The sequence below is a fragment of the Bos mutus genome, chromosome 8, assembly GCF_027580195.1.
Source record: "Bos mutus isolate GX-2022 chromosome 8, NWIPB_WYAK_1.1, whole genome shotgun sequence".
In the NCBI taxonomy this organism is placed as follows: Eukaryota; Metazoa; Chordata; class Mammalia; order Artiodactyla; family Bovidae; genus Bos; species Bos mutus.
The window spans coordinates 48,560,188-48,586,945 of NC_091624.1; the positions used below are offsets into that span (position 1 = coordinate 48,560,188).

Here is a 26,758-nt window from a genome sequence, read left to right on the forward strand (position 1 = left end):
TTTCTGTTACCATTCGATGGTTTCAGCGGACAGACAGTTGGGAAAAATAACACTTGGTTCAGGAGCAAGTTACCTATAGGAATTTATCCTTTTCATCTAAGATAGCTCATTTGCTGGCCTTTAATTGTTTAAGCGACTGAACTGAGTATTCCTTTCTAATCCTTTTTATTTCTGTAAGGTCAGTGGTCCTCTTTTTCATTCTTGGTTTTAGTAATTTGAGTCTTTTTTTTTTTGACAATTTAGCTAAAGATTTGCTAATTCTGTTACTCTTTCTAAAGAATCAACTTTTGGTTTTACTGATTTTCCATACTGCTTTTCTTGGAAGGAAAGCTATGACCAATTTAGACGGCATATTAAAAAGCAGAGACATTTCTTTACCAACAAAGGTCCATCTAGTCAAGGCTATGGTTTTTCTGTAGTCATGTATGGATGTGACAGTTGGACCATAAAGAAAGCTGAGTGCCAAAGAATTGATGGCTTTTGAACTGTGGTGTTGGAAAAGACTCTTGGAGAGTCCTTTGGACTGCAAGGAGATCCAACCAGTCCATTCTAAAGGAAATCAGTCCTGAATATTCATTGGAAGGACTGATGTTGAAGCTGAAACTCCAATACTTTGGGTACCTGATGCAAAGAACTGACTCATTTGAAAAGCCCCTGATGCTGGAAAAGACTGAAGGCGGGAGGAGAAGGGGACGACAGAGGATGAGATGGTTGGATGGCATCATCGACTCAATAGACAAGAGTTTGAGTAAACTTTGGGAGTTGGTGATGGACAGGGGTCCATGGGGTCTCAAAGAGTTGGACACGACTGAACGACTGAACTGAACTGATATTGCTTTTCTATACTCTGTCTCATTCACTTCTGCTCTGATCCTTATTGTTGCTGTTGTTCAGTCACTCAGTCATGTTTGACTCTTTGGGACCCCATGGACTGCAGCATGCCAGACCTTCCCTGTCCTTCACTATCTCCCAGAATTTGCTCAAACTCATGTCCATTGAGTCGGTGATGCCATCCAACCATCTCGTCCTCTGTCCTCCCCTTCTCTTCCTGCCTTCTATCTTTCCCAGCATCGGGATCTTTTCCAATGAGTTGTCTCTTCCTATCAAGTGGCCAAAGTATGGAGCTTCAGTTTCAGCATCAGTCCTTCCAATGAATATTCAGGGTTGATTTCCTTTAGGATTGACTGGTTTGATCTTGAAATCCAAGGGGCTCTCTAGAATCTTTTCTAACACCACAGTTCAAACAGAATCTGTTCTTTGGCACTCAGCCTTCTTTTTGGTCCAATTCTCACATCCATACATGATTACTAGGTACTGAGCCTTATTAGAAAATGTTAGTTTGGTCCTCAGCTTTGAATGAATGTTTAGCTGGGAACAGAGTTCCAAGTTGACACTGAATCTTAAAATTATTATTCCTTTTGTCTTAAGCATCTGTTGTGGTTGATAATAAGTCTGCTGTCAATCTAACTTTCTTTATAAGCAATCTCTCCGGTTGTTTTTAAGATTAAGATTCTGTCTTTGGTGTTCTGTAGTTTCACTACAGCACATCTAGGAATGGCTATGCTTTTCTTTATTCTCAATTATTTTCTTCTGGTGGAGGATTCATATTTGTCTCTAATTCTGGAAAATTCTATTATCTTCCATATTGTGTGACCTGCAGCAACTCCTATTATACCTTCTCACTCTCTCCTATGTCTTCTCTTCCATTTGTTGTTTAGTTGCTAAGTCATGTTGGACTCTTTGTGACCTCATGGGAACCTACAACACACCAGGATTCCCTGCCCTTCACTATCTTCCTGGAGTTTGCTGAAATTTATATCCACTGAGTCAGTGATGCCATCCAATAATCTGATCCTCTGCTGCCCTCTTCTCCTTTTGCCTTCAATCCTTCCCAGCATCAGGGTCTTTTCCAATGAGCCAGCTGTTCTCATCAGCTGGCCAAAGGACTGGAGTGTTCGCTTCAGCATCAGTCCTTCCAATGCAATCCAGGTGACTGACCATTTGTTTCTGCAGGGCTACAGGCTCTCAACAGTCTAGGCAAATCTTCATGATAATTTGTCACCATGTGGTCCTTCCACATGCTAATAATACTAATTCAGGCTGCACATACCTGTCTGTGGGGCTTGGGGATTTCTCATGAATGTCTTTTGCCCTTAGTTTCTTCCTACTGCCCTTGGATGGTCAGCATGGACTTTCTACTCCCCTTCCAGGCTCCAGCTGTCTTCATCCAGAAGAATTCACTCCAGCAATCCTGTGCCTCGCAGGGTCTAAGGTTGCATCTTCTATCCTTATCTGAAATGAAAAACCTCAGTGCTCCCATCCCTGCATTTTGTCCATAACCCTGGGAGCTATGTTGGCATCAACTATAACCACAAAGGTCCGTATAGTCAAAGCTGTGGTTTTTCCGATAGTCATGTACAGATGCAAGAGGAGGACCATAAAGAAGGCTACGCAGCGAAGAATTGATGCTTTTGAACTGTGGTGCTAGAGAAGACTCTTCAGAGTCCCTTGGACATCAAGGAGATCAAACCAGTCAATCCGAAAGGAAATCAACCCTTAATATTCATTGGAAAGACTGATGCTGAAGCTGAAGCTCCAAAACTTTGGCCACCTGATGCAAAGAGCTGACTCATTAGAAAAGACCCTGATGCTGGGAAAGATTGAGGACAGGAGGAGAAGGGCGTGACACAGAATAAAATGGTTGGCATTATCAACTCAGTGGACATGAGTCTGAGCAAATTCCAGGAGACAGTGAAGGACAGGGAAGTCCAGTGTGCTCTTCATGTGGTTGAAGACAGTTGGAAACGACTTGGCAACTGAACAACAACATAACCACTCTGCCTTCCCTTTCTTTCTTCAGCCTCAATTATTTTTCTTCCTTCCTACTTCCCCCATCATCATCTCTTCCCTTGTTCTATTTCCCCCAAATCCAGATAATTACTGTAAAAAAAATTTTTTGTTTTCTAAACATTTCTCAGTATGGTCAGCTCAGTCTACCATATTGCCAAAAGTCTCTAAAGTTTCCAGAAGTCTCCCTTACTCATTCTTTCTTTTGGCCATGTGGCACAGCTTGTGGGATCTCAGTTCCCTGACCAGGGACCCAGGGATTGAAGCCCAGTCAGCACAGTGAAGGGCATCCCTGGTGGCTCAGCAGTTAAGAACCTGCCTGCAATGCAGGAAACATGGGTCCAATCCCTGGGTTGGGAAGATCCCCTGGAGGAGGGCATGGCAACCCACTCCTGTATTCTTGCCTGGAGGATCCCACAGACAGAGGAGTCTGGCAGGCTATAGTACATGGGGTTGCAAAACAGTTAAAACATGACTTAGTGACTAAATAACAACAACAGGAGAGTGAAAGCACTGAATCCTAATCTCTAGACCACAAGGGAACTCCCACCCTAACTCATTCTTTTAAAAAAAGTTATTTTTTAGAGCACATTTTTAGGTTCACTGCACAATTTGCAAAGGTTAGACGTTTCCCATATACACACAGCCTCCCCCATTATCAACATCCCCCACAAGAATGGTGCTTGTGTTAATTACAGTTAGTGAACCTACATCAACTTCTTGTCATAATCACTCAAGGTTCAAGGAACATCAGGCTTCATATTCAGTGTTTCACATTCTATGGGTTTGGACAAATCCACAATGACATGGATCCACATGTCATTACACATAATTACAGTATCCTACAGAATAGTTTCCTTGCCCTAAAACTCCTCTGCCCATTCATCCCTCCTTCTCCCCAAACCCTGATCCTTTTACTGTCTCTATAGTTTTTGCCTTTTCCAGAATGTTATATGGTTGAAATCATATAGTATGTAACACTTTCAGATTGGCTTCTTTCACTTAGTAATATGCATTTAAGTATCCTCCAGGTCTTCTCATGGCTTTGATAGCTCATTTCTTTTTAGCACTGACTAATATTCCATTGTCTCCTTATACCCGTGTTTGTTTATCCATTTACCTACTGATGGACATCTTGGTTGCTTACAAGTATTGGCAATTATGAAGGAATAAAGCTGCTATCAACATCCAGTGCAGGTTTCTATGTTGATGTAAATTATAAACTCTTTTGGGCAAATACCAAACAGTGTGACTGCTTGATCATATGATAAGGGTATGTTTTGATTTGTAAGAAACTACCAAATTGCCTTTTAAACTAGCTGTGCTATTTCGCATTCCCTCGGGCAACGATGGATGATTGAATTTCTGTTCCACATCCTCACGAGCATTTGGAGTGGTCAGCGTTTCGAATCTGGACCATTCTATTAATAAGAGGTATGCAGTGGTATCTCATTTTAATTTGTAGTTCTCTAATGACATATGATGTTGGGCATATTTTCATATGCTTATTTGCCAACGGTATATCTTAGTTGGTGAAATATCTCTTCAGGTCTTTTTGCCCAATTTTTAATCAGGTTGTTTTCTTACTGTTGAATTTTAAGAGTTCTTTGTATATTTCCGATAACAGTCCTTTATCAGATATGTCTCTTTTGTTCCTTTGACATGCCTCATAGCACGTAGAACTCCCCTGGCCAGGGCATTCAGCTCGAGCTCCTACAGTGGGAGAGCAGTCTTAGCCACTGGGCCGCCAGGGAGCCCCTCAGACGTGTCTTTCTCAAATATTTTCTTTCAGTCTGTGGCTTTCTTTTCTCATTCTCTTGAATTTCCTAATTTTTTTAAAAGAGAGAAAATAAGTCTAGACAGGGAAAGGTAAGACACTCAGAAAAAGCTAGGTTTAGGGGAAAAAAAGAGAAAATAGGGTCTTTCTCCAATTATCCCAAATGACTGAGAAATTTCAGGCACAAGTTATAACATTTTCAATATGAAGAGGTAGTCATTTATAAAACTACTTCCCTTTTCACACCATTCAATAAAATGCTGCTCAAGTAAAAAGGAGCTAAATTAGATTCTTTTAAGGATGAGTTCAAGAAACACTGAATCACTGAAGATGGAATTTCTAAATAAACAGAAAAGGATGTAGTGGTGAAGTAAACAGTCAGGGTTCTTTGGGAAGGTACTTAAAAAGGTTACAGACACACCATGAAGTACAAGCAAAGAAGGACAAGCATTAGGAAAAGGCGAGAGGGAAGGGCCACCCTTAGGAGCTGGCTTTTACTCAGGCTAACAAAAATTCTCTGATGGGAAGAGAGTTTTGAAAACAAGACAAAACACACACACACCCATATATACAACACGTGCCTCATTCGTCCCAGAAGACAGACTGTTGGTATTCAAGAAATCTTACTGCCAGATCTCAGTGAAATTACCTGAGTACCAATACTGCAGCTGCCCCCAGCATGCCCAGTAACAAATTAATAATTCTAACAAGTGCTACGAGGTTTACGAAGAAAAAGAACTATGTCACTACCATATGTCAACATTATTACAAACACAACTACACATTTATACAAATTTCTTTTTATTTTCTACCCCATGACCCAGTCATTTCACATTAAGACTGAAAAAACAAGGAAAGAAAACCAGGAGGAAAAAGTGAAGAAATGTGAATTAGGAAACCTAACTTCAAAAGAGAAATTCAAAATGCTTCCAAAGAGAATTGGAGAACTGTTTGATCAAAACCAGTGATCCAATGTGCCTGATTCTGCAGTGTCTACACCCCAGGTCTCAGCCCTTCGCTGTCCCTCACTCCGCGTGGAACCAGAAGTGCACATGAGACCACGGACCCCCACGCTGCTCAGCCTCTGCCGCATGCTGCAGCCAACGCAATGCTAGGTTGCTTTTATTCATCTAAGGAGTTTTAAGCTAAAGTTTCTCTTCTCACACACTGTCATATAAAATGAGGATTTCTGAGTCATCCCTCCCTGCCATCACACAAAAAAATTGATAAATAAAATAAAATACACACACAAATAAATACAAATTCCAAAATGTTAAATAAAACTAGCTTTTAAAAATCTAGATAAAACAAGGTAAGACTGAATTAGCCCTGAAGGGACTGGAAGATTTTTAAACAGCAGAAAAATAAACACACACACAAAACACACTGAAACGTGCAGGCACAGTGACAACCTTCTAAACTGAAATGTCTGGACTTTGGAAGGAGTGTCATGTTTCCCAAAGCCAACTTCTGGAAATCTTAATGCAGACTCAGAGAAATTCCTAACAAAATGAGCTAACGGCCGGGAAAAGAGTATTGAGCAAGGGAAGTGAGTGGTTCAATCTGCAAACATATCAACAGAAAAGGAAGTGATACACTGCAGAGAAAGGGTCAAGAAAAGCTCATGGCCTGTCATGAACCTTTGAAGCTACTGAATTTCACATGTTCTGATTTTTAGTTTTAAAAAACTGAAACTTACTAAAGGTCAGTAACAAGGACAAGGAGCAAAGGTATCTTGGTATGCGTGTGTGTGGTGGAGGTCGGGTGGGGGGGGAGGTAGGAAGAAACCAACACTGCACACTATAAAGCAACTGAAGTATACAGATAAAACTGCGTTTGTCCTCTCAGGAGGCAAGAAATAACTAAACACCCCTTCCAAAGCTAGTTCAAGTCATGTTTCATCAACTCAATCCCTAGAGACGATTAGGTCAGCAAGAGCCTGAAAAGTACCCACCAGCTGGTTTCACGACATGTCTTTCACATTTGCCAGCAACAGCCAAATCCTGAGAAATTTTGCCTTCTTACCTTTCCAGTTGCCCAAATAAAGTAGCTCTCTACTTTAAGAACTTTGCAAAGACTTCATTCACTATCGGCTCTGGACCAGAAATGAGAACTGCTCAGTAAGCAGAGTTTATAAGTGTAATTGCTGCTTCTTCAGGCTTCTACAGCTTCTGTCAGCTTTGGAGACTCCTGAAGGGTCACCCATCTTCACCCACCCCATCTACACTGCAGCAGACTACCTCCATTTGCTCTACAAAGGCAACAAGACAATTTCTAGCTGAAATTTATGTTGGAACCTGATTCTCAGTGTTAATAGACTTAGAAAAGAAAATGAAAAGAAAGATACTCTACTGGGTTGGCGAAAGAGCAAACACCAACACAAACCCCTTTCCGGTTGCTGTTGACCCTGCACAGATGAGTTCACAGCTGAGTTCAGAAGTCTGCCTGTTCTGACCAGCCCGTGTCCTGACTGTCCAGTCACAGGAAGAACAGGTTCTCGCACAGCTGGATGGCTGGTTCGTGGTGCAAGATCTGTCCTGACAGGAAGGCTAGCTTGTGGGCATACTTGCAAGGAGCTGGAACTCTAATGGTACCAGGCCAATTCCAGTACATGTGGCACAGTTTGAAAGTCAACCTGTAGGCCAAGAAGAAAACATGAGCCTTATCACTCTCCATCTTCAGTGCAAAGCATGATTATGTCCTTCTGGATGCATGACACAGCATATTTACCAGCAAACTGGGGGACTGAGGAATATATGATGCAACTTTTTGGAATTATTATTTTTAAGTGAAATTATTTCCACTATTTTTAAGTCAAGAGGACATGGGGAAATTCCCAATTTAGGTGCTCCTGTTTTTATAGCAAAACAAGGAAAACAACAAGAACACTTTTTTTTCTCTTGTCTCAAGAAAAGGCTGCAGAAAGAGAAGTACCCCAGCAAAGTATTTTTTACTCTGAGCTCAAGAGCAATGGGTCTCAAACTTGGCTGTGTGTCATAATCACTGGGAGCAGTTTTTAAAAATACAAATGCTTCAGAATGCTTCGAGGTGAAGCCTGGTTGGTTGTTAGTAATTTTTTGAAAGGTCTTCAAGTAATTTTACCATACAAAAACGATTATCAATTATTCCTCGAAAAGATATATCATTATCATCAAAGACATAAAGAAACTCAAGGGGTAAGGGGGCAGGCAGTATTTGTCTTTTTGATTATATAAGAGAAAATGAGTCTTAGTAAATCCAACTCCAAAAGATAAATTCAAAATGCTTTCAGAAAAAAAATGCTTTCAGAGAGAATCAGAAAATTATTAAGCCAAAACCAGTGATTTGTTGAATTAAGCCAAATCCAATTTGCTGAATTCAGAGGTTTTTAGACTCCAGGTCTTAGACTTAGCTCAGTGGCCAGAATTATTCACAAGTTAGGAGTAAGTTACTGGTCAGCTCACCTCTGCATATGATCAGGGCTCAGGTTTGCAGTGTTGAGAACACAAACATAATGGGTTGGAATGCCACAACCCTGCCGCACATGATGGGCAAGAAGGTAGAAGTCCACCCTAGTAAGGAAAAAGTACAAACTAATGGTATAGTTACAGAGCTGGAGATGCTCCTTCATCTAAGGCTCAGAGAGGTCAAATGACTGGATCAAGGACATCACAAGGGCAAAACGAGGATGAGAATTCAGGTCTCCTGACTCAACAGGTTATTTAAAAGTGGTGGTAGAAACGATCACATCTGTGTGCAGAAGATTAAGCATGCATATTCTTAGGAAAAGAATGTATGTTCAATATTTTATACTTAAGAGCTAAAAGCTTCACTGGTGGTTTGTGTGTTTTCTAAATAGCTTTTAAAATTTTATTTTTTACCAGGAAAATCTCTTGAAGATCCCATTCCAAATCTCTCTAGGCTACCTCCCCATTCCAGTACCCAGGGAACAGAGAACTTCCCCAAACTATTCTTGTTGAAATACGTGTTTCGCCCACTTACCACTCACAGCTTGTTATCGTATGATCTACCACAGTCCCAGGGGAGGGAGTTGCAAAGTTCTCAGTGGCAGCCAGGTACAGGTTGGTGCTGATTTTCTTCTGCACTACAAACACCACCATCTTGGGATGATAATTCTCAAAAGCTTCAAAACACTTCTGTAGCTGAGGAATTTCATAGCTGGCAACTGTCTTTAGTTGGCCATCAGACACTCCATCACGGTACACCACAATCTTATCTGGGAGGCAGTGGTTCACCTGAAACGAAACCTTGCTGAGGTGAACCGTGGGGCCCAAGGGCTAATGACCACCGGCAGAGGGCGGCTCACCCAGTGAACAACCTGGAGACATGGCAGTAGGTCCCTCTCACAGCTAGACCTGAAGCCATCATGTTGAAAGGGCAAGGAAAGGCAGCTTCTAGTCATTTCTAGATTTCCTCAGGGTAGCAAAACAGGTCTGGCACAGCCAAGGTGTTATAAAATATGGAACCAAATAAGCAAGCTCAGAGTCATATACACAAGGCTTATACTGAAACGGTGTGAACAAAGTTAAAAAGAAGGAAAATTACAGGCTTGAATCAATCTTCCTTCTACTTGGATTTAACACTAAATTACTGTCTATGCAAAGAACAAGGTGAACTGTTGAAGAGATTCTAACATATAACTGCACATGCCACAGATCCACCAGCCTGATATTTTTGTGCATCAGCAACATCCAAAGTTGCTAAAACAAGGATCCTTTACTAAATAATTATTCTGTGTGTGTGTGTGTGCTTAATCGCTCAGTCATATCTGATTCTTTACAACCTTGGAATTATTGCCCTAGTTGAAGTGCTTTTTTATCGTTTTTTTCTGTCTACTATCTATTCCACTTTTTTTTTTTTGGTAAGAGCATTTAAGTGTTCTTCTGCCTCCAACAGGATAGTCTGGTGGGATTTTAATTGAGCTGCCTCCCCCTAATCCAGGCCTTCTCAGCCTCAACACTATTGATGTGTGGGACCAGTGAATTCTGTTATTGGGGGCTGACACCAGAGCATGTTTCACAGCATTCCTGGCCTCTACCCTCTAGATGCCAGTAGCTCTCTCTCCCAGTTATAACCCAAAATGTCTCCAGGCTTCACAGTGGGAGGACAAAACTGTCCCCAGTTGAGAATCACTGCACTAACGAAAAGACAGGAGATGATTCCAGCTACGCCAGCAGAATGCTTTTCCCTCACTCTGACTCTTGAGCAGAGAACCAGAAACACTTGGAGTTTGATGGTGCTTTTTCAGGTCCCTGCTTCTAGAACTCCTTTCCATTTCCCAGTTTGACGCTCAACCTTCTCACCAATTCCCTGAGGCTCTTCATGATCTTACCAACTAATCTCCATTTTGCTAAAGTGAGCACATTTCTGTGACTTCCCAAAGAGTCTTGATATGCTGTGTTAAAGGCTGGGTAACATAGGCACTGAGATCTGAAAAAAACCTGATTTCACAGGTGAGGAAACAGAGAAGTATGACACTGGATCTGGGGTCAGGAGACCTGGGACTGAGTCTGCATGTGTTGCTCCTCAGCTATGCTGTTGAAGACTGTTTCCCCACTTGAAAATAATGATCACCTCACCTTCTTCTGGAGAAGGCAATGGCAACCCACTCCAGTACTCTTGCCTGGAAAATCCCATGGATGGAGGAGCCTGGTAGGCGGCAGTCCATGGGGTCACTAAGAGTCAAACACGACTGAGCGACTTCACTTTCACTTTTCACTTTCATGCACTGGAGAAGGAAATGGCAACCCACTCCAGTGTTCTTGCCTGGAGAATCCCAGGGATGGGGGAGCTTGGTGGGCTGCTGTCTATGGGGTCGCACAGAGTCGGACACGACTGAAGCGACTTAGCAGCAGCAGCACCTTCTTCTTAGGGTTGAGAGATAAAGCGTGTGTATCATGAATACAAAAGCTGAAGACAAACTAGATCAAGGAAATACAGATATTCTGAAGCACAGGGAAGGAATCTAACAAGATCAATGGAGTGTAAATCAGAATCAAATTCAACTGAAGTATTCACTGATAGTACGTCTTTCTTTAAAATTTGCTAACCCTGGCAATCCACTCCAGTATTCCTGCTTGGAGAACCTCATGGACAGAAGAGCCTGGCAGGCTACAGTCCATAGGGTCTCACAAAGTAAGACAAGACTGAAGCGACTTAGCATGGCTCGGCAACCAACCACTGAGGGTGAGACACTATACTTGGTCCTACGTAAGATTCCAGTAAGAGTGAAGGACATGATTCCTGTTACCAAGGAGCATGAAAATCTAATAACATAGTTAACAGTCAACAATGGTAACTTTTCTAGGTCATCTAGCCCATCCTCCTCATTTCATAAATGATAAGACTATCATCTAGGAGGGTCAAAATATGAGACAAGTCACAATACTGAAACATTAATGGTAAATATACATTGTCAAATCACTTCAGTACTGCGGTAAATACATGAAACAATAAATTCATTAATATCCTGAAAGGAGGACTGTGCTTGTTGGCCTGGTGTCTCTAGCACTAAATACAATGGTGAGGGTCAAGGAGAAAAAAGTATCTGCTGAAACTTTGAGATGTTTTTTTATGTGTGATTACATTCATTCACTGAACAAACACTTAATGCCCACTAGATATGAGCCACTGTGCTAGTCTCATAAAAATTATCTTGAAAGGATGTTCAAGTATTAGTTGCTCAGTCATGTCCGACTTCTTGTGATGCCATGGATCGTAGCTGGCCAGGCTCCTCTGTCCATGGGATTCTCCAGGCAAGAATACTGGAGTGGGTAGCCATTCCCTTCTCCAAGGGATCTTCCCAACCCAGCGATCGAATCCCTGTCTCTTGCCACTGCAAGCAGATTATTTACCATCTGAGCCACCAGGGAAGCCCCCAAATTATCTTGATACCTTCCAAATATTAGTGGAACTTAAAACTGGGGAGACACACACTTAAAAGTAAATGCTCTCAAAACATTATAAATAATGTAACAAAGGTACAAATAAAACGCTATGAGAAGAGAGAAGTATAAGACATTTGTTCCCTGGAGTAATATGTGAACCTCAGTAAAAGAATCAGCAGACACTTCAGTCAGCAAAGGCTAAAAGGATTCCAGGTAGAGCTTGAGCAAAGTTCTAGACTGTAACTAGACAAGGGGCAAGTAAAGAACTGGAGACTGACCTATATGATGATGTAAGTAACCCAAGTGTCCATCAACACAAGAATGGGTAAGCAAAACGTGGCATATACATCCAACAGAATATTATTCAGCTCTTAAAAGGGAGGAAATTCTGCAATGTACTACAACATGGATGAACTCTGAAGACATTATGCTAAATGAAACAAACCAGTTGCAAAAAGACAAATGAGTTATCATTCCATGGATGTGAGATACTCAGAGTCATCAAAATCAGAGACAGAATGTAGAACGGTGGTGGCCAGGGGTGAGGGGGTGGAGAGCATGGGAAACAATTGTTTAATGAAGAGAGTTTCAGTTTTACAACATAAAAAGAGCCATGGAGATGGATGATGAAGAAAACTGCACAACATTATCAATGTATTTCCCACCATTAAAAAGTTATACTTAAAAAGGGATGGAATGTTAAGTTTTATATGTATTTTACTTAATTAAAAAACACTGGGGGCTTCCCTGGTGGCTCAGTGGTAAAGAATCCTCCTGCCAATGCAGGAGACATGGGTTTCATCCCTGGTCTGGGAAGATCCCACATGCAGCAGAGCAACTAAGCCCATGCACCGCAACGACGGAAGCGCCCAGGCTGTTCCAGGCTGTTCCAGCCTGTTCGCTACAACTAGAGAAAAAAAAGTCTACGCGGCAACAAAGACCAGTACAGCCATTAAAAAAAAAAAATAAATGGGGGGAAAAAAAGGAGGAAGAAGAGGCCAGCAAGATATTGGCAACAGTAGGTGCAATAAGGGCAGGCTAAATTCTGGAAGAGTTCCCAAATAATCACTGGCTCAAGATACTTCCACCCTAAGATTCTCCCAATTCTGCTAAGACAAGGGAAGTGAAAGTGGAACTGAGAAGCAGAAAGAACCTATACACTCACACATCGTAAAGCTGGCTGCTTCCAACTTTTGATTCCAAAGGTAACACTGTGGCCCTTCTGTCTTCAGAGTCAGATACCAGTCAGACCAGGCTGGTAATCACAGCCACAGCCAGAGACACATCAGAAGCAACAGGGGCTGCATCAACTACAGCTGAGTTTAATTTTCTCCAACCTCAGGCCAAATCACAGATAAACTCAACATCAGGTGATTACTAATCATGAGCGCTAAAAGCTACAGCAAGTGTCAAGAACAGCTTAGCTTTGATTTTCACACGTGAATGGAAAGCGACCCTGGCACTCAGACTCACATGTCAGGCTTCAGTGGTCCATGAGACATCCCAGTACTAGAGGAGCCTCACAGGCAGCGGGAGATGTGGTCCCGGAGCTCTGACGAATGCTATGGGCCACAAGCAGTGGTTCCCAGGGTGTGCTCTGGGCTCCACTCCTTTCCCATCCAGGAGTCCCTTAGTCATTTTAAGGAGTCCACAAAGTCAAAACTGTTCTCACAATACCACTACATTACTTGGCATTTTCACTGTAATTCTCTCACAAATATTCACCAGAATTTTCCAGAAAGTAAATGATATGTGACACCACAATAAATTAAATGCAGGACATTCCCTTGCCTTTTACTAACCCAAACATTACAGCCATTCACTGAAATGTAAAACATACATTACCAAACATTTTTAAAGTAGTTATCTTTAATTTTACTACTCTTGAGTATCTCATATATGTGGAATCATAGGGTATTTCTCTTTTTGTGATTATGATCTTTAAAATGTGATTTTTGTTATTCACATGAATTGAGCTTATTAGTATTTGAAAGTAAAATTTAAAAATATAAAACATTCTCAGTTTTAAAATCTAATGATAATAATCACTGATAGATATACACTTATACAACAAAAAACTCAGTAATATTTAAGGTTTCCTTAGACCAGAAAATCTGAGAACTGCTGGACTAGAAAAATAAATCTAAATACAGATTTTAAATAAAACCATAGATGAAATGAAGCTTGCCAGCAAGGCCTCATTCATAGACCAGGAATTCTGGGAAATCCTATAGCTGAGGATAATTGGAAAAGCTGGACAAAATACAAAAACATCTATGTGAAGGCACGTCAGAGGAAGGGTGGGGGCCCAGGGAAATAAGCCAACCTTTCGCACCTGTTTTTCCCTTGGCAGCATGTATTAATTTGTTGATTCCACACACGTACGTGCTAGATGGATGTTTGGGAGTAGTGTTTTTTCTAATTCACAGCTTTATTGAGATATAATGTGCGACACCGTAAAAGACACTCTTTTAAGGTACAAGAGTCAAAAGTTTTAAGTTTATAGAATCTTGCAACCATCAATTTTAGAATATATTCATCACCCCAAAAAGGTAATCTCATACGCACTAGCAGCTATTTTCCACGACCCCTCAACCCCAACTCCTTAAACACACTAACCTACTTTTTGTTTCTTTGGATTAGACTGTCCTGGACAAACATAATCAATAGGTGGTCTTTGTGACTAAATAGTTTCACTGAACATAATATTTTCATAGTTCACCCATGTTGTACCATGTATCAGTATTTCATTCCTTTATGCTGCCAGATAGTATTCCATCACATTGTTTGTCCATTCATCAATCATATGAAGTATTTTCACTTTTGGCTATTATGAATAATACTGCTATATGATCATCATATACACGTTTTTGTGTGGACATATGCTTTCAGTTCTTTTGGTTTACATCTAGGAGTAGAATTGCTGGGTCTCCTGTAACTATGCTTAACATTCTGAAGAAATGCCAAACTGTTTTTCAAAGTAGCTCAACTATTTGGCAATCCCACCAGCAATGCATGAGGGTTCCAATTTCTCCACATACTCAACAACACTCTTTTTTATTTTAGCCATCTTAGTGTGTGTGTGGGCTCCCCGGTGGCTCAGATGGTAAAGAATCTGCCTGCAATGTGGGAGACCTGGGCTTGATCCCTGGGTTGGGCAGATCCCCCAGAGAAGGGAATGGCAACCCACTACAGTATTCTGGCCTGGAGAATTCCATGGACAGAGGAACCTGGCAGGCTACAGTTCATGGGGTCACAAAGAGTCAAGACACAACTGAGCAACTTTAACTTTCACTTTAGTATGAGTGTGGTAGCATCCCATCATATGTGCATGTTTTTAAATAAAGACTTTGTTTTTTAGACCAGTATTAAGTTTACAAACAAACATGAGGCCATAGTACAGAGTTCCCATATACACCTTCCCCACCAATCACAGTTTCCCCGATTGTTACTATATTACATTAGAATAGGACATTTGTTACAACTGATGAATACTGATATATTATTATCAACTAAAGTCAACAGGTGGCCCAGTGGTAAAGAATCTGCCTGCCAATGGAGGAGATGCAGGAGACCCGGGTTCAACCCCTGGGTTGGGAAGATTCCTGGAGTAGGAAATGGCAATCCACCCCAGTATTTTCACCTGGAAAATCCCATGGACAGAGGAGCCTGGCAGGCTACAGTTCATGGGGTCACAAAGAGTTAGACACGACTGAGCGACTGAGCACAGCTCACAGTTTATATTAGAGTTTACTCTAGTACATTCTATAGGCTTTGAAAAATACATGTCATTTGTCTACATCTGTCACATGTCATTTGTAGTATCATATACAATATTTTTACAGTCCTATATTTATCCTATCTTCACCCTCCCAAACCTCTGGCAATCACTATCTATTTACTGTGTCCATACTTTGTGTCTTTTCCAGACTGTCCTGTAGTTGGAATCATATAGTATGTAGCCTTTTTAGATATGCTTCTTTCACTTTATTACGCATTTAAGATTCCTCCGGATCTTCCCATAATTCAATAGTTCATTTCTGTTTACTGATGAATTTTTAACTGTCTGGATGTCCTATAGATTATTTGTCCATTCACCTACTGAAGGACATCTTGGTTGCTTCCAAGTTTTAACAATTATAAATAAAGCTGCTATAAAAATTGTGTAGTTTTTGTTTGTGTGTGTAGACATATGCTTTCAACTCATCTGGGTAAGTACCAAGGAGTATGACTGCTGGATGGTATGGTAAGACAATGTTTAGTTTGTAAGAAACTGCTGAACTGTCTTCCAAAATGGCTGCACCATTCCACACTCCCTCAGGCAATGATGAGAGATTGCTCTACATCCTCACCAGCATTTGGTGGTGTCAGTTATTGGACTTTGGCTATTCTGAAAGATGTGCAGTGGTACCTTGTTTAAATTTGGCATTCCCTAATATTATATTGCGGAGAAGGCAATGGCACCCCATTCCAGTACTCTTGCCTGGAAAATCCCATGGACGGAGGAGCCTGGTGGGCTGCAGTCCATGGGGTCGCTAAGAGTCGGACACGACTGAGCAACTTCACTTTCACTTTTCACTTTCATGCACTGGAGAAGGAAATGGCAACCCACTCCAGTGTTCTTGCCTGGAGAATCCCAGGGACGGGGGAGCCTGATGGGCTGCCATCTATGGGGTCGCACAGAGTCGGACACGACTGAAGCGACTTAGCAGCAGCAGCAGCAATATTATACTGAGTATCTCTGCATATACTTATTTGCCATCTGTATATGTTCTTTGATGACAAGTCTGTTCAAGTCTTTTGCCCATCTTATTACTTCTGAGTTTTTAATAATTCTGTTTTTTAAGTAACAGGACTTTATCAGATATGTGTTTCACAAGTATTTCCTCTGAATATGTAGCTTCTTTTCATTCTCTTAGTGTCTTTCACAGAAGTTTTTTAAAATTTTAATTAAGTTCTGTTCATCAGTTCTTTCATGGACAGTGAAATGTCCACGTGGTAATAGTGCCTTGGTATCAAAAGGTCATCACCAAACCCAAGGTGACCAAGAATTTCTATACCTTTTATACCTTTTACAGTTTTGTATTTTAACACTAAATTTGTGATAATTTTGAGTTACTTTTTGTGAAACGTATATGGTCTGGATATAGTTTGTGGTTTTTCTTGTCACTGTTTTTTGGGTTGTTTTTTTTTCCATGTGGCTGGGCAGCTATTCCAGTACCATTTATTGAAAAGAGTCTCCTTTTCCCATTGAAATGCCCCTGTCCTTTTATCAAAGATCACTGGAATATATTTGTACCAGTCTATTTCTGGGCTGTTACCTTGTCTTCTTTTGTCAACACCACACCATCTATATTCCTGTAGATCTACAGCAGTCTAAGTCCCCTGATTTTGTTTTTCTTCAATACTGTGTTGGCTACCCTGTGTCTTTTGCCTTTCCACTTAAACTTTGCTGGGATTCTGTCTAGTGCTACACTAAATCTATGGATCAAATTGGGAAGAACTGACATCTTGACAATATTGAGTCTTTCTATCAATGAACATGGGATAGCTCTCCCTTTTTTTAGATTCTTTGATATTTCTCATGAGAGTTTTAAGAGTTTTCTTCATGTAGATCTTACACAAACTTTGTTAATTTATATCTGTATATTTCTTTTTTTTGGTGCTAATACAAATTGTATGGCTTTCAATTTCAAATTCCAATTGTTCATTGCTGGTATATGGAAAAGGAATTGATTACGTGGGTTTTTTTTTTAAACCATTTAATTTTGTATATTTACTTTGTATCCTGCAACCTTATAATTCCAGCAGAGTTCTCTTTTGTTGTTGATTTCTTGAGATGTCTATGTAGACATGCTACCTGTAAAGTTTTTCCCCTCCTTTTCATCTGTATAAGTTTTACTCCTTTTTGTCTTTTTGCATTAGCTAGGACTCCCAGTATGATGCTGAATAGGAATGGTGAGAGAAGAAACACTTTGTTCTTGATCTTAGGGGGAAGTATGTAGTTTCTCAGAATTAGGTACAAGGTTAGCTGCAGGATTTTTGTAGGTGTTCTTTATCAAGTTTATGAAGATCCTCCTATAGTGCTAGTCTGTTCGGAGGCTTTTTTATTTTTTAAATCACGAATGGGAGCTGATTTTTCTCAACGCTTTTTCTGCATCTATTGGTGTGACAGGATTTTTCTTCTTGAGCCTACTGATGGACTGTATACAAATTTTAAAATGTTGAACCAACCTTGCATAACTGGAATGTAACGCACTAGGTTGTTGTAGTCTTTTCAAGGGTTGCTTTAACAACCACAAACTGAGTTGCTTGGAACAACAGAAATGTACTCTCTCACATTTCTAGAGGGTAGAAGTCCAGAATTGAAGTTATCAGCAGTGCAACATGCATCCTCCAAAAGCCCTAGGAAAGAATACTTCCTTGCCTTACTTTAGCTTCTGGTGGTTTCTGAAAATCCTTAGTGTTTCTTGGATTGTATATACATCACTCCAATCTCATTTCCACCTTTCCAGTGCCGCCTTCTGTGTATGTGTCTCTGCTTGTTTATATGGCCTTCTATGACTCTGTGATCAAAGTTTCCTCCTTCTGTAGGAATACAATAGTGGCTTAGAGAAAGAGTTGATTACAGCATATTAATCTTGTATCTTCAACCCTGCTGAACTTTTATTAGCTACAATAGTGTGTATACACGTATTCTTTATGGTTTTTTTATATGTAAGACAATGTCAAATAGATACAGAGAGTTAACTTGGGACTTCCCTGGTGGCCCAGTGCTAAAACTCCATGCTCCCAATGCAGGGGGCCCAGATTCGATCCCTGGTCAGGGAACCAGATCCCACGTACCATAACTAAGAGTTTGCATGCCACAACTAAAGATCCCACCTGCAACTAAGACCTGGTACAAATAAACAAATAAAATAAATATTTTAAAAGGCATACTTTAACTTCATTTCCAGTCTAGAAATCTTCTGCAATTTTCTTAGCTTTCAGTTCAGTTCAGTCACTCATTTGTCTCTGACTCTTTGTGACCCCACAGACTGCAGCATGCCAGGCTTCCCTGTCCATTACCAACTCCTGGAGCTTGCTCAAAAACTCATGTCCATCGAGTCGGTGATGCCATCCAACCATCTCATCCTCTGTCATCCCTTTCTCCTCCCGCCTTCAATTCTTCCCAGCATCAAGGTCTTTTCCAGTGAGTCAGTTCTTCACATCAGGTTGCCAAAGAATTGGAGTTTCAGCTTCAGCATCAGTCCTTCCAATGAATATTCAGGACTGATTTCTTTTAGGATTGACTGGCTGGATCTCCTTGCAGTCCAAATGACTCTCAAGAGTTTTCTCCAACACAACAGTTCAAAAGCATCAATTCTTCGGACTCAACCTTCTTTATAGTCCCAACTCTCACATCCATACATGACTACTAGAAAAACCATAGCTTTGACTAAACGGACTTTTGTTGGGAGCTGTCTAGGTTCGACATAGCTTTTCTTCCAAGGAGTAAGCATCTTTTAATTTCATGGCTGCAGTCACCATGGGCAGTGATTTGGGAGCCCAAGAAAATAAACACTATTTCCATTGTTTCCCCAGGTATTTGCCATGAAGTGATGGGACTGGATGCCATGATCTTAGTTTTTTGAATGTTGCGTTTTAAACCAGCTTTTTCACTCTCCTCTTTCACTTTCATCAAGAGGCTCTTTAGTTCCTCTTTGCTTTCTGCCATAAGGGTGGTATTGTCTGCATATCTGAGGCTGTTCTCCCTGCAATCTTGATTCCAGCTTGTGCTTCATCCAGCTCAGCATTTCACATGATGTACTCTGCATGTAAGTTAAATAAGCATGGTGACAATATATAGTCTTGACATACTCCTTTCCCAATTTGGAACCAGTTTAGCTTTGGTACAAACCAGTTTAGCTCATGGTACAAACTGGACAATGTTCCCTCCTTTCCTATTTTTTGGAAGAGTCCGTGAAAGAATATTCTTTCAATGTTTGGTATAACTAAAAAGTTTTGATGGTTTGTGCCTTTTTTGGAGTTTGCCCATCGGACTTAGGTAATCTAATTTCTGGGCATATAGTTGTTCATTTCCTAAAATCCTTTTTATTTCTGCAAGGTCAGTCTTTTTCATTCCTGATCTTAGTATCTTGATTCTTCCCTTTTTCATGGGTGCTAGCTAAAGGCTTATCAATTTTGTTGATCTTTTCAAATAATCAATTTTTGGTCACACTGATTTTCTCCGTTGTTTCTCAGTGTTCCAGTTCACTTATCTATGCTATAACCTCTATCAATTTTTTCCTTCTTGCTTTGAGCTTAGTTTGCTCTTCTTTTTCTAGTTTTTAAGATGGAACTTGGGTTGTTTTGAGATTTTTCTTATTTAATATAGGTGGCTCAGACGGTAAAGCATCTGCCTACAATGCAGATGTTCGATCCCTGGGTTGGGAAGACCCCCTGGAGAAGGAAATGGCAACCCACTCCAGTACTCTTGCCTGGAAAATCCCATGGATGGAGAATCCTGGTAGGCTACAGTCCATGGGGTAGCACAGAGTCGGACATGACTGAGAGATTTCACTCACTCACTCACTCACTCATTTACAGCTATACATTTTCTTCTAACTACTGCTTTACATACATCCACAAGTTTTGGTATGTTTTATTTTCATTTATCTCAAATTGTTTCCTAATTACCCCTTTGATTTCTTCTTTGACCTCTTGGTTATTTAAGAGTATTGTTTAATTTCCATATAGTTGTGACTTTCCCAAATGTCCCTTGTATTAACTTCTAATTTCATGCTAGTTGTGGTTTCAGACCATATTTTGCAGTTTTAATTTTTTTAAATGTACTGAGTCTTGCTTTACATACATTCTATCACGGAGAATGTGTCACGTACATTTGCGAAGAATGGGAGTTCTGTTGTTGGGTGCTCTGTAAATGTCTGTTACGTTGAGTTAGATCACAGAATTGTTCAAATATTCTATTTCCTTGTTGATCTTATTTCTACTTGTTCTATCCATTACTGAAAATGGAATTTTGAAATCTCCATCTATTAATGAATTGTCTATTTCTCCTTTCATTTATATTTGTTTTTGTTTCATATATTTTTGGATCTATATTGCTAGTTTCACATGAGTTTATGCTTTATGATCTTCTCATGGACAGACCCTTTTGCTACTACAAATGTCCTTTCTTGTCTCCAGTAACAACTGCTGTCTTAAAGTCTATCTGGCCTACTAGTATAGCTACTCCAGCTCTCTTTTGGTTATTATTTCCATGGTTTATTTTCTTCTTTTACTTTCAACATACTGTGTCTTTGAAACTAAAATATGTCTTGTGTAGAAAGTACATCTTCATATTTTCACTTAATCTAAGTTACTAATTTATACTTCTGAATGGTGTTTAGTCCATTTACATTTAGTACAATTACTGACAGAGTAAAATTTACATCTGCCATTTTACTATTTGTTTTCCACATGCCTTATATCTTTTCTGTCCCTCTATTTTTCCTCTACTGCCCTAATTTGTATTAAACAGGCATTTTCTAGTTACCATTTTAACTCCCTCATCATTCTTTTTCTTACATTTTTGAGTTATTTTCTTAGTGTTTCACCTGGGGATTACAATTAACATATTACAACAATCTCATTTGGTCAATTAATACAAAGTTAACTTTGGTATTGTTCAAAAACTTTGCTTCTATATGGCTCTATTCCCTCTGCTCCCCTTTGTAACTTTGTCTTACAAATTATATATTTATATACTGTATACACATCCAATTAGATTTATAATTATTGCTTTTTGTCTTTGTCTCTTAAAACACAAACTAGAAGAAAAGTTACAAACAAAAATATATTTTTTCTCTCCTTTATCTATATAGTTACCTTTCCCAGGGCTACTTATTTCTTCATGTGGATACAAGTTACTGTCTATGTCATTTCATTTCTACATGAAGGACTCCCTTAAGTACTTCTTGTAGTCTGCTAGTGACAAATCCCCCCAGCTTTTATCTCAGAATGTCTTACTTTCTCCTTTAAAAAAAAATGAGATATAAATTACAAAAAATCACCATTTTAAAGAGTATAATTCAGAGATTTTAGTATACCTATCAACACTACCTATTTCAATAATATTTTCATCACCCTGAAAAGAACCTTGTACCCATCAGCAGTTACTCCCTATTCCTGCCAGCATTCTCATTCTCTGGAAACCAGCAATCTCTGTTTTGTCTCTACAAATATGCCTATTCCAGATATTTCAGATATGCATGCTAAGCCACTTCAGTAGTGTCTGACTGTGTGGTAGCCCACCAGGCTCCTGTGTCCGTGGGCTTCTCCAGGTTAAGAATACGGGAGTGGATTGCCATGCCCTCCCCTAGGAGATCTTCCCAACCCAGAGATGGAACCTTCATCTCTTACGTCTCCTGCATTGGCAGGCAGGTTCTTTACCACTAGTGCCACCTGGGAAGCCCATTCATAGAAATGGAATAATATAAATACGTGACTTTTTATGTTTAGCTTCTTTCACTGAACACAATGTCAAGGTTTCACCTTCATTTCTGAACAGGAGCTTTTCTGGATATACAATTCCTATTCAACCTTCTTTTTCTTTCAGCATTTGCAATATGTCATCTGACTGCCTTCAGGCCTCCATGATTGCTGATGAGAAGTCAGCTCTTAATCAAATTGAAGATGCTCTGAACACAACGAGTGGCTTTCACTTGGTGCTTTCAAGATGCCCTCTTTGTCTTTCAGCAGTTTTACTAGGTTGTGTCTCAGTGTGGGTATCTTTGAATTTTTCCTATTTAGTGTTCATTGGGCCTCTTGGATGAATGATTTTTTTCACTAATTTGGGTAATTCGGGGCTATTATTTCCTCCAGTGTTCTTTCTTCCTTATCCTTTCTCATTACTCCCCTTCTGGGAATCACATTATGTTCATATTGCTATGGCTGATGTTGTCCCACAGATCTCTGAGCCTCTGTTAGGATTCCTTATTTTTTCTTTCTTTTCTTCACACTGAATGATATCAACTGACCTACCTTCAAATTTCTAGCTATCTCTTTCTGCCTAATCAAATCTGATGTTAAGCCCCCATAGTGAAATTTTCATTTATTACATTTTAGAATGCCAGAATTTCTATAAGGTTAATTTTCTTTAAAATACCTTTATTCAGATAATCCATGTACCATTTAATTCACCAATTTAAAGTGTAAAATTAAATGGTTTTTAGTGGATTCACAGATATATACAACTATTACCACAATCAATTTTATAACATTTTCATCACGTCAACAAGAAGCCCCAGACTCTTAAACTACCACCACTCTACATCTTTTACTCTCTCCCTAACTTAGCCCTAAGCAACCACTAATCTACTTTCTGTTCCTAAAAATGTGATTGTTCTAAACATTTCTGATGAATGGACTCATGTAATATGTGAATGTGTGGTCCTTTATGACTGGCTTCTTTCACTTAGCATGACATATTCAAGGTCCAGGTATCGCTTGCTGTTTCACCTAATCTATATTTTTTCCTTAAAAATTTTATTATTTTATTTTCTCTTCTCTTGTCTCAATTGTTGCATGCTCTTCTTTTATTCTTTTAGTGGCTACCCCAGAAATTACAACATAACTCTTTAGTGTATCAAAATATATTAGTACTTTCACCTTTTCCTCAATAATTAAAGAAACCCAAGGCATTGGAATTTCACTTACTTCTCCCAGATGTATCTCCAAGATATAATGTTATTGTCATTAACTTGAAATTTATACACACAAATGAATACATATCCATTCAAAAACATTAGTTATTTTAGATGGTGGGCATTCATTTAAATTTATGCCCATGTTTGGCACTTTCATTCCTATTTTTATTCCTTTAACCATTTCTACATTTCTTTCTGGGATAATTTTCCTTCTAGGTGAAAAATGCTCTTTAGTATACGCCTTCAGTGCAAATCTGCCAATAACAGAGTCTTTCTTTTTTTCACCTTACTAAATGTTACTTTTAGTGGATATCAGATTCTATGTTGGTAGTCATTTTCCTTCAGCATTTTGTAGCTACTCTTTATCTTGTGGTTCAAACTGTTTGACTAGTTCACTATTTGTCAATTTGTCAATCCTTGAAGATAAGTGTTCTTGTTTTCCTTAACAGGTGTGTATATACATAATATGTCTTAACAGGGGCTGCTGCTGTTGCTGCTAAGTTGCTTCAGTCGTGTCTGACTCTGCGATCCCAAAGACGGCAGCCCACCAGGCTCCCCCGTCCCTGGGATTCTCCAGGCAAGAACACTGGAGTGGGTTGCCATTTCCTTCTCCAATGCATGAAAGTGAAAAGTGAAAGTGAAGTCGCTCAGTCGTGTCCGACTCTTAGCGACTCCATGGACTGAGGCCCACCAGGCTCCTCCGTCCATGGGATTTTCAAGGCAAGAGTACTGGAGTGTGTTGCCATTGCCTTCTCTGTAACAGGTGCATATATATATATGTCTTTACTTTCAACAGTTTTATTATAATGTGCCTGCTGTTGCTGGTACTAAGTCACTTCAGTCGTGTCCAACTCTGTGTGACCCCATAGACAGCAGCCCACCAGGCTCCCCCATCCCTGGGATTCTCCAGGCAAGAACACTGGAGTGGGTTGCCATTTCCTTCTCCAATGCATGAAAGTGAAGAGTGAAAGGGAAGTCGCTCAGTCATGTCCGACTCTTTGCGACTCCATGGACTGCAGCCCACCAGGCTCCTCTATCCATGGGACTTTCCAGGCAAGAGTACTGGAGTGGGGTGCCATCGCCTTCTCCGATAATGTGCCTAAGTGCACTTTTTATATCTTGCTTGGGATTTGACAGATTTCTTGTCTCTATGACTTGATGTGTTTTCTATCACTTTTAGAATGTTCTTTACCATTGTCTTTTCTGCCCTCTATTCTCACTTACCTCCTTCTAGGCCACTTATGTGTGTATTATATTTTAACTCCGTAACTCCCATGTCTGTTGCCTTGTTATATTTTCTAATCCTCTGTATCTCTGTGAAATTTATTTTTTTATCTATATTTTAATGGTCTATTTCCTCAATTAAGCCTAAACTAAGATTACCCATTGTTATGCACAAAGATATGTTTCTCCAAAATTTGTGTGTTGAAGACCTAATCCACTATACCCAGAATGTGACTGTACTTGGAATATCTATTTAAAGAGGTTATTCAGTTTAAATGAGGTCACAGGGGTGGGCCCTCATCAAATATGACTGGTGTCTTTCTAATAAGAAGGGACTGGTACACAGACATACATGGGGTGAATATTATGTGACACAGAGAGAAGACAGCCATCTTTAAGACAAGAAGAGAGGCCTCAGGAGAATCCGGCCCTCTAAAATAGCACCTTGATCTTAGACTTCCTACCCTACATAATAACTGTGAGGAAATAAACTTTTATTGTTTAAGCCACTCAATCCATGGGATATTGTTATGGCAGCCCTAGCAACCTAATGCACCAATTCATTGACTGTTTAATTTTGGTAAGCATAATTTTTAGTTCTATAAATTTCAGTTTTTTCCCATAGGACTCCCCAAGAATTCTTTGCTAAAATTCTTAATGTTATCTTCCATTTCTCTGAATTTATTAAGTGTAGTTATTTAAAAACCTATCTGATTACTCATCTGGCTGAATCCTCTGTGTATCTGGATCAATTATCTGTAGATCTTCTTGGTTTTTCAGTTCCTTCATTTTCTCTTGTATCCTTGGTTATTATTTACTGATTGCTAGATACTGCAGAAAAAATGTGATGCCCAGGATACTACTATCTTCCTTCAGAGGATTTTTATTTGCTTTTGGCAAATGGGCAGTAAAGCTAGCAGTCAGAGTTTACCTGAATCCATATTCAAGAACTGAAATTAATTCAGAGTTGGTCTACCTACAGTTCTTCTTTATTCAGTCTGCAGCCCTTCAGATTCACAAGTAATGGGGAGCAGACTCCAGATGACACTGACATGGGGGCCCAGGCCTCTAGCTTTTGATTCCTAAAGACTTCAAAAGTGCTTTACAGCTTTTCAGTGTTTCAGCTGCCTCTTCCAGAATTAGCTTATGTCCCTAAAGAAAAAGAACCCAAACGCAGCTCTCATCATCTGTGTTTCAGTCTATTTGTATTTTCACCTACTTAGTCTTTCTTTTGAATTAAACTCAAATTATATACATGATAAATATGATATATATATACACACATATGTATGTATATATGTGTATTTTGAATGCATATTTATGTATATGTGTGTATGTATATAACTATATCAAACACACATGTATACATATGAGTGTGTAATATTCCTTTTAAAAAACTGAATGCTAACATAGCTTAGACATAGAATACCTCACTTTATTGTGCTTTACTTCTTTGCATTTTGCAGATATTGCATTTTTTACAAATTACAGGTTTGTGTCACTTTGTGTTGAGCAAGTCTATCAGTGCCATTTTTTCAATACATTTTAAAATGAAGATATGCATATTTGTTTACTGAACATTTAATAAGATTACACTATAGTGTAAAGCTAACTTTTATATGCACTGGGAAACTAAGAACTTGTGACTCATTTCATTGCAGTACTAGCTTTACTGTTGTAGTCTGGGGCTGAACCCACAATATCCTATCTCTGAGGTATGCTTGTATTTACATTATTGTTAAGCAACTAATACAAGTAATGTGGGGCCTGGAACGATGTTTTTAATACAGAGAAGATTCAAGTTTGTTTCTTCCAGGTACCTGGAGTATTTGCACTATGAGAAACTTGGAAACACTAGCACACCAGATCATCATATCTGATTCAAAAATTTTAAATAATGCAAAGGTGAGCTACAGTTTGCTTTCAATTACTCTTATTCCTAGAAAGTAGCCCCTTGGGGTCCTAAAACCAAATGATGGAGGTTTTCTAGTGCAATCTAGTTTTAGGGGCTTCTAAAGTCTAATGACTGTCCACCTAGAAAAATACTTGCACTTGACAAAAGCAGACTGTCAAGAGCATTCCTCAAGAAATGCTTCTTGAATGAGAAAGTAAGGACCTCTGAAAAACCGTTCAACCATAAAAGCAACACGCATACTGCACAAAGGGTCAAAAGCAACTCTTTTAGGGCTGTGAAAACTAACTAGAGCTTGAAAGAATCTGAACCGCATTTATTCAATAAAACTGTCTGGATCTTGAGCTTTGTGGCGTTTTAACTTGTTTTGTTATATCCCTGTTTCTTTGCAATAGACCACAGTAACTGTAAAAATAAT

General features: G+C 39.5%; 1 protein-coding gene across 1 annotated transcript in view; it reads right to left on the minus strand.

Annotated features, from left to right (window-relative positions):
* Positions 1-5,500: 5,500 nt before the first annotated feature.
* Positions 5,501-26,758, minus strand: part of LOC102286185 (piwi-like protein 2) — a 41,028-nt gene continuing 19,770 nt past the window's right edge. Inside the window, exons 11-13 of the mRNA XM_070376103.1 lie at positions 8,606-8,859; positions 8,068-8,175; positions 5,501-7,259 (exon numbers count right to left, since the gene is read on the minus strand). Coding sequence (XP_070232204.1) covers positions 7,103-7,259; positions 8,068-8,175; positions 8,606-8,859 — 519 coding nt within the window. The 3' untranslated portion in view covers positions 5,501-7,102. The remainder of the gene's footprint in view (positions 7,260-8,067; positions 8,176-8,605; positions 8,860-26,758) is intronic.